At 34.9% G+C, this 14418-nt stretch overlaps 1 protein-coding gene across 1 annotated transcript in view; it reads left to right on the forward strand.

Annotated features, from left to right (window-relative positions):
• The first annotated feature begins 1759 nt into the window (after nt 1-1759).
• Nucleotides 1760-14418, forward strand: part of LOC149799772 (uncharacterized) — a 74466-nt gene continuing 61807 nt past the window's right edge. Inside the window, exons 1-5 of the mRNA XM_089959160.1 lie at nt 1760-1913; nt 5466-5611; nt 7142-7295; nt 10988-11161; nt 13089-13186. Coding sequence (XP_089815286.1) covers nt 1803-1913; nt 5466-5611; nt 7142-7295; nt 10988-11161; nt 13089-13186 — 683 coding nt within the window. The 5' untranslated portion in view covers nt 1760-1802. The remainder of the gene's footprint in view (nt 1914-5465; nt 5612-7141; nt 7296-10987; nt 11162-13088; nt 13187-14418) is intronic.

Here is a 14418-nt window from a genome sequence, read left to right on the forward strand (position 1 = left end):
TGTAATATTTGATGTCAATCCTCAAAGTAGTTTATAGTGTATATAAATAACAAATTGTTGCTAAATGGTGGATATACCACAGACATTAGCCAACTCATAAGTTTTTCTGGTCTATGAAAAATGGAGTTCGAAGCTAAAAATCTTCTAAGAGTAGTCATCATACAAACAAATATACTAATTTGTATATACTGAAATGAAATTATTGTATGAAATACTATAATCACAAACATTTACAAACATAAACCTTCACCAGTACAGCTGTTTTGACTAGAGTGAAAGCATTTGAGACTGACATTTGAAAGAAGGAATATAACAGCAAAAGTTATTATATCAATAATTTATCTCCATAAATATGTGTACAGTGTTACAATTATGTGCGTGTAAGTACAGTACAATGTATATTATTATTCCAAAGAAGTACAAATATGAAACTATTCCCACAAACAAAAATACCATGAATAGTACATTATCCACCACCTAGCGCTAGGATTCAATCAGAATGGCCATTGAGACCAGGTGACTGCCTTTTTAACATAACACGTGGTTACTACTGACCTTTCGCACTCCAGAAATTTCAATCATGGCTGATTTGTTTCAACCCGATAAGACACATTTTTATCCCTTTCTTCCTTTTTGCGTAAATTATATAAACCACCACACTGGTTCTCTCAGTCATACCAATGCGTGCATGTAAACACTACATTAACCTAAAGACAGATCAATTACGATCATAGACAAGAGTAAAAAAATATAATCCGATAAACATATAGTTTGAATATTTTAAAAAAATTGTACGGAAGACAACTGCGCGATATTTGCAACAGTTATAAAAAGATTAACAAAACTTACTGATAATGCGTCTTATTTTCAACAGTTATAAAAATTTAACAACACTTACTGATAATGCGTCTTATATGCGACAGCTATCAAGATGTAATAATACTGATATTGTTCTGTATTTGCAACCTACTGTCATAATTCTAAACTTACGAACACACAAAAAAGAAAATTATGATAATGTGGGAAATCTAGCGAATCCCTCAGGTGAAAATTCGTTTAATGACACACGCTTACCGACATTCATAGTTATCCGATGAAATGTACATGTATGTATACCAAATGAATCGAATCTCTCAGATTATTGTTTAGTTCATTCAATATATATAAAAAATCACTCTCTAATGACCATATGAACCCATTCAGCAAGGCATATATTTCCTAGCCAGTGTTTAGATTTTAAAGTGTTACGACTGGTGACCTATTGACCCTTTTGGGAAGGGGGGACAAATAAATGGTCTACGGCGCTCGTCTTAACATTTCACTTACTCCTCACGTCTGTCGGTCGGTGCAGTGCGAGTCTTGGCTCAACCAACATAAATAAGTGCGAAAGCTTGCAAGAAACTTCCCTTTGGTCTGTGTTTCTACCACGAGACTTTTCGGGTTCATCCTGCACCAAATATACTGTCTACCATTTATACCCTGTCTGAAATGAGCTGCAAAATGACGTAAAACCCACACAGCGAAAAAAAAAGACACTGAAGGGACACTTCCGTGCGCAGACGGACACATTTACAGAGAGAAGCAGTTAGGATATTTCTTTTTTATTTCATGACTATGACACTTCCAATGTTTTCGAATGCAACACTGTCAACGTGTTCAAAAATACCCCATAAAAGAACATCCCCCCTAGTTGTGCCTCAGCTGGTGTAGTTAAAATTAAACGATGAGCTGATAAACGTAAATTCAAGGTTACAATCAAGTACTAAGTACTTAGATCACCATATAGCCCCCACCTTGCAAACATGGCAGCAGCTGGTAGTGTCGGCTACAATTATCTTGGCAAATCTGGACTAAAAGTGTCCAATATTTGCCTTGGGACAATGACATTTGGAGTAGTGAAGGGATCTGCAGCCGTGAGTATAGTTAATCACACATGACAACAATTATATTTGTTTATTTCAAATTGTGTTATTATCTTACCTTTTGCTAAAAACTAAGTCAAAGCTGCCTTGAATTCACACTCGAAGGAATAACTTTGTTGTTGCTTGTTTATCCAGACTATCAAATCTTCAATAATTTTGATGAAAATCATATGGCTTTAGATTAGAGATTAAGCTCTGTATAACAGAGGTGCAAAGCGATAAGATTTACCTTACGATGGACCAACAAGCCTGTCAATCTTCTTACTTAAAACACCTGGTTATGCCCTTTGATGAATGAGAGGAACTTTACCACTCCAATTCATAACCTTAAATTCGTTTCATCTTTCTAATAGTAAAACCGTATGTCATTGTTATGACTTTTAGTAGGCGTTCTGCCAAAATCTTTACATAAAAGTCTGCTTTTATTTGATTAATAATGCACTGCATTGAAATAAACGGGGTGGGAGGAAGTCGTAAAATCAATACCACGCGAAATGGACTTTGTTCTTTGGACCCGCTTATGTGAAATGACACATGAGCGGCTATTTTGTCCAAATAACCTCCTGCGTGGACCCTGTAAAGTATCCCGATTGTCCAACATACGTACGAGGTCGACCAGCTGATAAGCAAGAAGACATGTCCTATATGTGCATGGCGGCGGAGGTGCGTCCCTGCCTTCATTATAACCTTTTTCACTTGTAGTTTGGATAGTTGCCAATACTAAGATCAATACACACATGGATGGAGTACTCCTGTGCATCTAAGCCTGACCCTATGTGCAGTAATAATGTGCATCTAAACCAAACAATGTATGCAGTAATCCTGTACATCCAAGCCTAATCATGTGTTGAGTAATTCTAGCCATCTAAACTAAGCATGTCTACAGTAATCCTGTCCATCTTAACCTTACCATGTAAGCAGCATTCCTGTGCAGTTAAGTTAAACCATGTATGCAGTATTCCTGTGCAGCTAGGCCAAACCATGTGTGCAGTACTTCTTTGCATCTTAGACAAACCAAGTGTTGAATAATCCTGTGCATTTAAACCTAACCATGTGTGGCATAATACTGCATATCTAAGCCTAACCATGTGTGGAGTAATCCTGTGAATCTAAACCTAACCATGTGTTGAGTAATCCTACTCATCTAAAATTAAACATGTGCAATAATCCTGTTAATCTTAACCTTACCATGTAGGCATTAATCCTGCGCAGTAAAACAAAACCATGCATCTGAGCCTAATGGTTTATGCAGTAATCCTTTGCATCTGAGCCTTTTGATTTATGCAGTAATTCTTTGCATCTCAGCCTAAGGATGCGATAATTTTCTCCTCTTAAAACCTACATATTAGGCACTGTTGGAATTTTGTTGATATGTCCCCTAAAGATCACTCTTAAACAGAAAACACTTACCCCTCTGCTTTATTATTTGTACTAAATCATCAGCTTTGAGGTAAATTCTGAAAATCTCACCAATACTCATCCACCGACATGTGATCATTGAATTAAGCATGACTTCGGGAAAGATAAATAAAAAATATAATTCTTTTTTCATCAGACTCCTTTGTTTGAAGTGAATTAAGTTGTAAAACGTTGATTTCAGTAGCAGAATTGGAGTTAAAAGGTCCATGTATGCAACATTATAAAACTTGTGTCCATTTTTAATACATTTTGGGTGCTTTGTATGCCATTTATGATTTTGGACAATTTTTTTTTAAAATTGAAAGTTCACTATTCTATGGTGTATGCATAATTGTGTTGAGTGGAAATATTTATGTTTCAGAAAATTGTTAAACTTATCCATGATTGATAATGATCTTTATTGTTCAGTTGAATAACTCCATGAAAAGAGCATGCATGTGGCATGAAAATATGCTGACCATAAATACAGTTTGTTCTTCCTGAACATAACTCCAGGTTTGCAATATTATAGTTACTTGCAAAGCAAACGCTCATGATATATATTGGAAATATCTTAAGTTGCTGAAAATCATAGCTGATATTGTTGTTTCAGTTCTTTCCAGATGCAACCAGTCTCATCTTGAGTTAGTTTTCTTGTGCAAACTGTGATTTCTTTGTGTTCTAATAAATGACCCTTGATTATAATTATCACAGCAGCAAATGTTGTTGAACTCATATCATGCTGTTCAACCCAGATAAATGAAATGTGGGTCAGGCACAGACCTACAGGTATAGATTTTGCAACCACTATTCGAATTTAATTCAGTTAACTACAAGAGGGGTGGGGAAGAGTATGGGGTGAATTTAAAATTCAAATGACTCGGGATGTATGTCTCATTTGTGTAGGAATTAGAATGTGTGATTGGTGACTCAAGTTTCAACACATATTATGCTGGGTGATACCATGGGGTCATTCCCTAGATGTGAGGCACATGGCTCCTGGACCATAATATAAAAGCAGTTATTCTGTGTATCACCATAAATATATTTTTATATATAATGATAAATACATTTTTGTATATAATGATAAATACATATACTGGACTTGAAAATACAAATATGTTCATGTAAATAATTACGGATCCAAAGATTTTCCTGAACTTAGCACATGAGTCATAAATAAGAAACTGGAAATACTTTCATCCTATAACATACTGCTGCAATTGCCTAGTGGGTAGAGAGGCTGCCTCAGATGTGGGAGGTCGCGGGTTCGAACCCCGGCTGAGTCATGCCATTGAAGACTTCCAAAAATGATACTAACAGCTGTCTTTCACTCACGAATACGATGTCAGTGTTAGGACTGATCTGCCTGGTGTCACGATAATGTGACTGGCTGCGACATGATGCTACATGTCTGTAACATGATGTCCCTGTGCTAGATATCACTATCATCTGTCACATTGCAGACATTATAGCGATATGACTGAAATTACGTTAAAGCTACGTTAAAAATCCAAATCACACATTCGCACTTCACCTTATAACCGTATATGCACTTACTAGAAAAGTCAAATGCAAATGCCAGACGGACATTTGCACTGGAGGAGACATCACCCTCAGTGACCTAACAAGGAAGCCCAAATTTGAGTTTGGAGTATAAATAGGGAATTGCAGGGATACATGCTTTACAAGCACATAATTCTAGTTTATGAAATTGTGGCCAATTTTGTTTGAACTATTAATAACAATATTTTCTTCATACAATGCTCAGAAATCTATTGACATGTGAACATTTTATTTGGTAGATGCATTTATGAAGATGCTTGGATGACCTGGTTAATTTCATGCTATTTAAATAAATGTTGCAAGTTCAGCGTTATTTGGATGTTATGGACTTTAACACTTCTGAACTCAGTGAAGGTGTAGTGTTTTACAATCACAGATCTAGGTGCCTTGGCAGGTGTTAACTTTCAGTATGTGTGAGTGTGTGTGTGTGTGTTTTCACTGTTAATCTACAGATGTATTGAGTAACATTAAACTTACCGAAAATGTTGTGCTAGAAACCTGGAAAATTCCAAGATATCAATGAAAATATGGTCAGCATACAAATTCAAAATATTTTCAAACATTTATTCTTTTATCCAGGTGTTTGAATGCAACACACAGTTAGATGAAGAAAAGTCTCATCAGATCCTGGATAGATATGTGGAACATGGTGGAAATTTCCTTGACACAGCCAATATTTATGCTAGAGGAAAGTCAGAAGAAATAATTGGCAATTGGCTACAAAAGTACGTAAAATATCTTTTTCTATTCTGTTTGAATATTTTTTTTTAAATTTTCTTGATAATGTTTTTAAGAATAAAGCCTTGGTTTCAGAATTAAAGGCATTGGATAGGTTTAAATAAAATTTGGTCATTGTGATATCTGTGGCCCCCCCCCCCCATGCTTAAAACAATGCTGTTGATTTTTGGTGTTAGTAGCTTGTAGGTCAAGGTCACAATTCATAAATGTGCTGTAGATGATGGTTTCCCATTTTACTTTAACTGAATTTGACTATATTTTTGAGGGGTAGAAGGCGTCCTGACATGAAACACTTGTATATTTTTCCCATGAAGCCAATCTGCCATCAAACATGGCTGTCATTACTAAAAATTGACAAACATTTTAATGCCCGACCAAATTTGATTGAAGGCGTCCTGGCATTAAGTTATTTCAAACATGTTCAAAAGTGATGATCCATAGTCAAATACGCCCATCATTAGGTTTAGATTTACACATATTATAATCCATTATCACATCACTAGTCAAAGGTGATGGATAGAAATGAAGTGACTCAACAACCCTTTGTAGCAAACATAACTCAAACAGGGCTTGTTAGTTTGAACTTCAGTTCCTGTTAGTTACATCCCTGGTAAAATGTAACTTCCAAATGCAAGTCAAATGCTATCCATTTTGATTAAAACATAACCCACCTAAACAAATTTATAAAAATGACATTAAATTACATTAAAATACATAACACTTCATAAGATCAGCTGGTCATTATATAGGGCTAAATTGTTTTTTAAACTTATAAGGTGTTGTTCACCTGATATTAAACTTACAAGGTGTTGTTCACCTGATCTGGAACAGGAATAAAAAGTTGTATTCATTGTAGTCAAAACTCTGACCAATTACAATTTGTTTTGCCTTGCTGATTCAGGTGAGCCTTTTTATACAAAAAGGCTATTGCATTGCTGCTTAGATTAAAGCAATATGGCCTCAGTTATCAGTTTAATCAGGCAATGACACTTATTGTGGATTACCATATGTAGTTAGTGGGCAAGGTTCACGCCTGGCATGATATTTATAAGCCTTTATGGACAAAAATAAAATCCCAGTTTGGAGCCCACTTTTGTTTATCTTACATCACTAAAGATATAAGACTGAGGGAGAAAAGTCTCTTTAGTGTGCAAAAGAACAATGGAAATAAGGGAAGTTTGGGAGTAATCAGTGAGAGTTCTGGGACACGAAAAGTAAGTTTGGGGGCAACCGAATCCTAAGAAAATGAAGATGTATTGATAACCTTTGATTCCAGTTAAGTGCATGGCAAGCAGATCCACAGAATATGAAACACTATTAGTAAATTCTTACTCTGGTTCACTGAAATTTGTTTGGGAGCTTGCATTAGTGATAAAGAGAAATCACGACATTCTTATTTCTGATTGTTCCATCAGTGGCATTGTATTTAAACTTGTATTAAGGTTTTATTTAAATATCTTCACTTGAACTTTGGCAATGCATTTTGACTGTGGTCTTCTTGATTTTCTTATTTTCAGACAAAAGCGTGATAGGATTGTTGTGGCCACCAAGTGTCGCTTCCAGGTGGATGCAAGTGATGTCAACAATGTTGGACTAAGCAGACGACACATCGTGCAAAGTGTGGAAGAAAGTCTAGCTCGGCTTAAGACAAATTACATTGACATTTTGCAGGTAAGTATCTCTTTCAGATCAATAGATTACTGTTCATTACATGACTGCTGTGTTATTTTGTCTTATATGACATCATGAGCGGGGCCATGAGTGGCTGAGTGGTTAAAAGCAGTCAACATTACGGATCACTGCCATCTCACCTCTCTCTGCGTGGGTTGGAGTCTCAGATTTGGCCAATGTGGGTATGTGAGAAAGTTGACCAGTAGCTTCTCGTGGGTCGGTGGTTCTTTCAGGGGTTTTCACATTTTCTTCCTCCACCATTTATACTGACCGCCATGTATAGCCTATCTTGTGCTGAAAATGGTGTTAAAACGTACAACAACATCATGAGTTATTTGTGTTTAATGGTTTAATCCATTCTGCATTAAGCTGCATTAAATAAGAATCAACATTTACTTCTTTCTCCATAACTCAGGCCTGGATAGCTCATGAACTAACTTGTAACACAGGATGAGATATGGATCCCATTTGTTTAAAGTAAATACCTTGTTTGTTGAACATAAAGAAAATTGTGTCAGAATTGTTTTACGAAACTTTGATATATAGATCATTTGTTGTCAAAAATGGTGATTAGTGCTTGGAAATTTGAATGATCATCATGAAATTTTCAGGTTTTAATAATAATTCATATATTTTTTAAATTTGTTTTACAAAACAAACATTCTCTGTCCACTATAAATAACAACATTTATTGAAATTGCGATCCATGATAATATCATTATTGCCTTCTGGTGGCAACAAGAAATAAATTCCACACTGAATAAAAATTTCTTGTGAAATTTGTATTTTGGTTCTGTCTTTTAATTACATTTCAGTGTAATCATCATAAATAAGACATGCCCATTTCCATTTAAATGTGAATTAAGTGTCAGTCTAATATCACAGATATGTCCATGAGTGTTTCTGTGAGAACACAATTACAAGTGTAGATTGTATTTTTTTGCTGATTTGCAGAAGTGTTTGTTGCCCTGTTACAACCAATTAAAAGTAAATATGCATTGTATTCTGACATTAATTTCATATTTGGTATGAAATGAAATAAAGGGGGTGGCATAAAAATCTTTGTGTCATGCAAATCCTATCCATGTAATAGCTATCGGTCACGCATGTGTGTAAAGTCAACTTACTTCACTTAATCCATGGAACTTTTTATAAATATTATTATGCAGGTACATAAATAAAGTATCTAATATTGATCACTGGTTTTTCCTACTACAGTATTTACCGTATATATTCGGATATCATATTTGTTGGGATGCTTTTTTAAAGTAATTTTTTGTGCACTGTATATTCTGGGACACAATATTGTTTTACGAGACATAAGTTGTGGGACACTTTTTAAACCATTTAAAAATTCCATGTTGGAAACTGCACTTCCAGCTGAAAGTTTATTTTTAAAAATATAAAACTGTACCTGAGATAAATCTCTTTAATCCACCGCAACATCATCTCATTAGCACAGCCCTTTTTCTGCACACATACGATCCATTCATTTGGTGTATGATTTTTTGTATAGCTTTTTCATGCCGTGAAAAATTATTGCTGGAGGCAACACATTTACTGAATCAGAAACTGCAAGGACTGAAGTCAGATTTTTATGTTCTGCACCAGTCGTGCTAATTCTCATACATTTTGCCCCCATCTTACAGGTATCATCAGTCCGTCTAAGAATGAGATCGAAGTACACTAGAATTTATTCCATGTTAATGATTATATTGTTGGCACAATCATCTTCTCTTCTGCCCTTAAAAAATTCATCAATTGATTTTATTTTCTCCAGAACTTCTGGGCAACTCTTGGTCATCAATGTCCATGCATGAAGCACTATATTGTGCCACTTTAAAACTTGTTCATTGTTTCAATTTATTTTCAAAATTCCCATGAATACTGCTGAAAAGGAACCAAAGATAGCTTCTATATCTCGGCCGACTTTGTATATTCAATTTTTGTATATAAAAAGATCAGCACGCTTCAAAGAATCCAACGTAAGCTTCCAATTTCGGCTTGCTTTGTATAAAATAACCGTTGTATTGACAGCCTTTAAACAAAATCGGCTTAAAGGTATCCACAGTTGGTTTCTGAGGTCCTCGTGCTTTGTAATAAAACAAAACCTTAGACATTGATGTCCTGTCAGTAAGTTCAATCAATGAGTTTACTACTCGCCACCAGTTGTGACTGTTCACCAACCTGGCTTCTCTTTGCTAGGTATATGTTGCTATAATCAATACAAATGTACATTGGTATTTGTTGGTAAATAGTATACACAGCAATAACTTGCTTTAATAATACTGTTTGTAACCCATTCTGGTGAAAAGATTGTCATTTGCTCAAGTGAATGTAATTTCAGATAATGATTTTTATTTGTGAGATAGTGTCATATAATTGGCCTGGATTTAATTCAGTCTTGGTTATTTGGCACCAAACACCATGTCATGCATGAATGGTAGATGTCTTCATGCATTCTGTTGATTTTTTCACTCTCGTTCACGATTTTGTAGCATCCAGTTTTCAGTCAGATAACATATTTAAACCATTAAGTACACCCAATCGTGATTTGTTTATCAATGTTCACGTCAAAGAACATTGTGTCTGGTGTCATTGGACATAAGTGATACATGCTACAATACGGATTGCTAAGCTAGATATATAGAGTTCGTGGATATATTTTGTTCTTTAATGCTGAGATGTGCCGAAGGTAAATGGGCCTAAACAGAAGAGCGGGACATGGGGACAAAGACCTCTGTCTCTAAAAAGTTATTACAAATTTAAGAGAGGGTTCAATGGTTTCTCCTGAACAGAAAAATTAAATCATATTTGCAATATTCCGCAAATGATGAAAGCATCACAGTTTGACACTTTATTATTTTCAAAGAAGTTTGAGTGTTAAGAACTTTGGGTGAGAAACACTGTCAAGTAGTTACTTTTTTTTATAATATTAAACACTATTTCTCGTGCATTTCACAAAGCTCATGTTACTTTATATTACTTGAATCAGAATGGTGAATCATAATCAATGTCAATTCATTACATCTTGAGTATTGTCTCCAGAATCAAATTGAAAATACAGTACGGAAATGTTTTACTATAATATTTGAATCTTTGAACATTGTTTCTGATGAATTGCCTATTTATTACAACTTCACACTCTATTCAAGTTTCAGATCATAAATGAATAAATTCACCTTGTTTTTTTTTCTGAATCATGCCATTGAGCAAAGTCAGTTTTATCTTTTCTAAATACATTTTTATCTTAATAATTGAGGTGCTTAACTCTGGTCCTTTAACTCACACAGGTTGTTCATTAGTCTTGCATTGCATCACCTCATCTCAGACAGAATGAAGGAAGGTAACACGAACATAGTTGTCATTGCGTGTACCTGAACAATACTTTCCAGTAACTATGGTAATGTTCTAAACAGCTATAAACATAACATGGATAAATAAACACATAAAGCCATTAATTTCATCAACAATATCTTGCTGCAGTTGTGATTTATTACCACAATTTATTAAGCATTCTGTTCCGGATGACAATCACATTATTTATTGTAAGCCTTTTTGGAGAAAAGTATGTGGTACAGGCTAAAAGTTAAATGGCCAATTCGCCCAGCATTTGTTCCTTAAAGTAATGCTCTTAATAATTTGAGTATTTGAAATTATTTTCTTATTTTATATTTTATATCACTTTTTAGGCTCATGCATGGGACAATGCTGTACCAATAGAGGAAACTTTGAGGACCTTCAATGATCTTGTGCGCTGTGGCAAAATCCGTTACTATGGTTTCAGCAACGTGTGTGGCTGGCAGCTGCAGAAAATTTATGATTTTACAAAATACAATGGACTGAATCAACCAATTAGCTTACAGGTATGGCTGACTTTTGGATGTAAACTTAGATGCTCATACATCATTTCACTGTTTAAAATAAACATGGAATTATGGATCTATGTATGTGTTGGTATATATTGTGAACATATTTCTTTATAATGTGTTTAAAATGAGATCTTATGACATTTGAAAATGTGCTTGTATCCTAGTGTGTGTATTGTTCTGTGGAAAAAAAGCCATGTAATTAAAGACTATGTAGACAAAAGTTTCCCATCCCATAATGCACTGACAGATTGAAAACTAAACTATTTGCATGGAATGAATAGTGTTGACCTTGATCTGCCAGTTCATGATGTGACAGCTGATTGGTTCTCTGCTGTGTTTGTGTGTGTGTGTGTGTGTGTGTGTGTGTGTGTGTGTGTGTGTGTGTGTGAATTGGATTTTGTAACGTAGCTTTAACAATTTTTCAATCATATCGCTGCGAAGTCTGCAGTGTGACAGTTTTTATAGTGATGTCTAGCACTGGGGTATCATACCGCAGACATGTAGCATGATGTCCCACCCAGCCACATTATCCTGACACCAGGCCGGCCAGTCCTAACACTAACCTCTTAATGCTGAGCGCCAAGCGAGGCAGCTGCTAGTACCATTTTTGCAAGTTTTTGATATGACCCGGCCGAGAATCGAACCCACGACCTGCCGCATCCGAGGCGGACGCCCTAACCATTAGACCACCGGAGCGGTCTCTGCTGTGTTTAGTTTGGTATTTATTGTATGGGAATAAAGAGTACACTGTTCCAAATTATGTCTCATTATCTTGCGATGTAATCAGGGATGTAGTTCATGGATCAAATTGAGGGGTATGGTTCATTGAAAAAATGACTACGGATTCTTCCTGAAAATGTGGAGCAACAATAAATAACTAAAGCATTGGTTGAACTCATGGTCACAATGGTTCAAGAAATTTTGAGAAAATTAATATAAATGGCTCAAATATGACCCATAAGTAGATGTTAAGTTTTGCACAAAGTATTCAGTGCAGTACGAAAATGGCTGGTGTATTTACTTCATTGATTTTTAATGCCAATTTAAAACAATCCCTTGACTCACAGAATGAAAATTTCCTACAGTAAATGGCAGATGGATACATAATGTTGGCTGCTTGAAAGAAGAGATAATTCCGATGTTTTTAAACAAGTGTGTCTTCAAGAAGCTTCAATACAGTTCTATTCTAAATATTTCAAACTTCTCATAAAAGAAAGCCCAACACAGATTTTATTAGACTGTGCGGTCCACATGGAAAGAAATAGGGTGCCTTCCTATTGAGATGCAATCAACAGATCAAAGGTTATGGTCACTGGATATGAAATTACAAAGTATGTAAATTTTAATAGCTGTGGTCTGTTAGTAGGTATTGATGGGAGAATTAGTCCATTTTTCTGATGACTATTTTAAGATAACTTGGATAATGTTTGCTGTCTCACCTGTGGATGGTACAGCATAGGCATGTTTATCTATGCCATTTTGACTGGAGATGTATGTACTGTATTAGGGCCGTTCCATTAAAACATTTTGTTAAATATATATGCCAGGGTACTTTGATTCACGGAGTTCATATTAAAATGATAAGAAAACTCTAAATTGCATCTATGGGTGAGTACCCCACTTTAAAAGTGCGTTCCCTGTGTCCCATGTATGTTTTAGTGGAACAGCCCTTTACAATATTAAGGTGCTACAGTAAAAATTATGTCTTCCACGTCAGTTGCTCTATTCTAGCCAAATATTATTGTATCATTGTTGTATGCAGGAGTTTTGCTTTACCTGCATAAGCTAATATATACAGTATAAAAGCACTGTTCTCATGTGAAACGGTCCTTTCAGTAGACTACCTAATGTCTCAGATGTTTGGATGCAAATATAATAGTTTTATGTCTTGCTGTACAATGTATTTGTGTCTCTGTTACAGCAACAGTACAATCTTCTGTGTCGGCAATCAGAGTGGGAGGAATTTATGGTCTGCAAGAATGAAGGAATTGGTGTATTACCATGGAGTCCCCTCAAGGGGTAAGAAATAGCATTGTCAGTGTAGTTTTTAAAGCAATCCTGTTAAAATTCTTTCATCCTGTATTTATTTATTTCAAAACATTTTGTTCTTGTGCCCTACAATGGAGGCCTTATCAGGCTTTCACTGAAAATATATGTTTAAACTTGAAATTTAAAATGTGGCTCTCAGGCAACAAAGAAACATAACTGACCAATCCAATTACTAAAGCAGATCATAAAGAACAATGCAAGAACAAAAAAATGATGTCTGTTTGAACTGCATCTTTTCAGTTTGGGATTGAAATAGATTATCTGAAATGTAATCCCCAAAATATTAATAGGTACCATTATTTGTTCCATAATTATGTACAGGCAAACAATGTAATATTACTCTCAAGTTGCCCAATATCAATATTCGTCAAAAGAACCCCATTCCAAGAATACATGTTTACACCACATTGAAATTAATAATGTCAATTTTCATTAGCTTTTGTTTTTCAATTGATTGTTTTTATTTTAAGACGAATTTTTTAAATTTTCTCTCCTTATGTTATACAAGAATTTCAAACCCAACACAGAACTGAAGAAGAAAAGTGACATCAGAGGTAGCTCCAAAATTTTCAAGCATCCATGATGGCAATAGTCTGTTTGATGAAAAAGGGATAATTTTTCTAACCTTGAACATGCCGCAAATTAACTTTTGACAAGCTGTCATATTTAATGAGGAGAGTTGTATAAATAGACCAGTAGTAAAGCAAAGTCCAAGCAATAACTTGTTTAATGATTAATATGTACCATTGGTGCAAAATCCAAATATTAGTCATTCCATGAGATGAGAAATGGGGCATAACGTAATAAAATAGTTGTATTCTCTCTAAAATTTTAAGTAGAAATGATTTAAAATGTTGATACGAACTTAAGAATATATTTTTCAACAATTTTAGAGCATTAAGCATAAAACATGTCTCAGAGTCTATCATCGTTTGTAGAATAACATCAAGTAACGTTGAAGTTATAGCTATCATATGGCTACTAGTGGACTTATGATATATTGTCATCAAATTCAGCACAACAGTATGGGCAAAAATATATATTGGCATTTAGTATTCCCCAGACCAAGCAATTATCTCCAATTCATTGTAGTAACTTGGTACTAATACAAAGAATCGTGTTTACTGTTATCAACTGTGTCCTCAGACTTATTGCATTTCAGTATATGCATGTTCATCCAATATAAATAGCAATACATCTAT

Source organism: Sinohyriopsis cumingii, chromosome 5 (genome assembly GCF_028554795.1).
Source record: "Sinohyriopsis cumingii isolate HCF-2022 chromosome 5, ASM2855479v2, whole genome shotgun sequence".
Lineage (NCBI taxonomy): Eukaryota > Metazoa > Mollusca > Bivalvia > Unionida > Unionidae > Sinohyriopsis > Sinohyriopsis cumingii.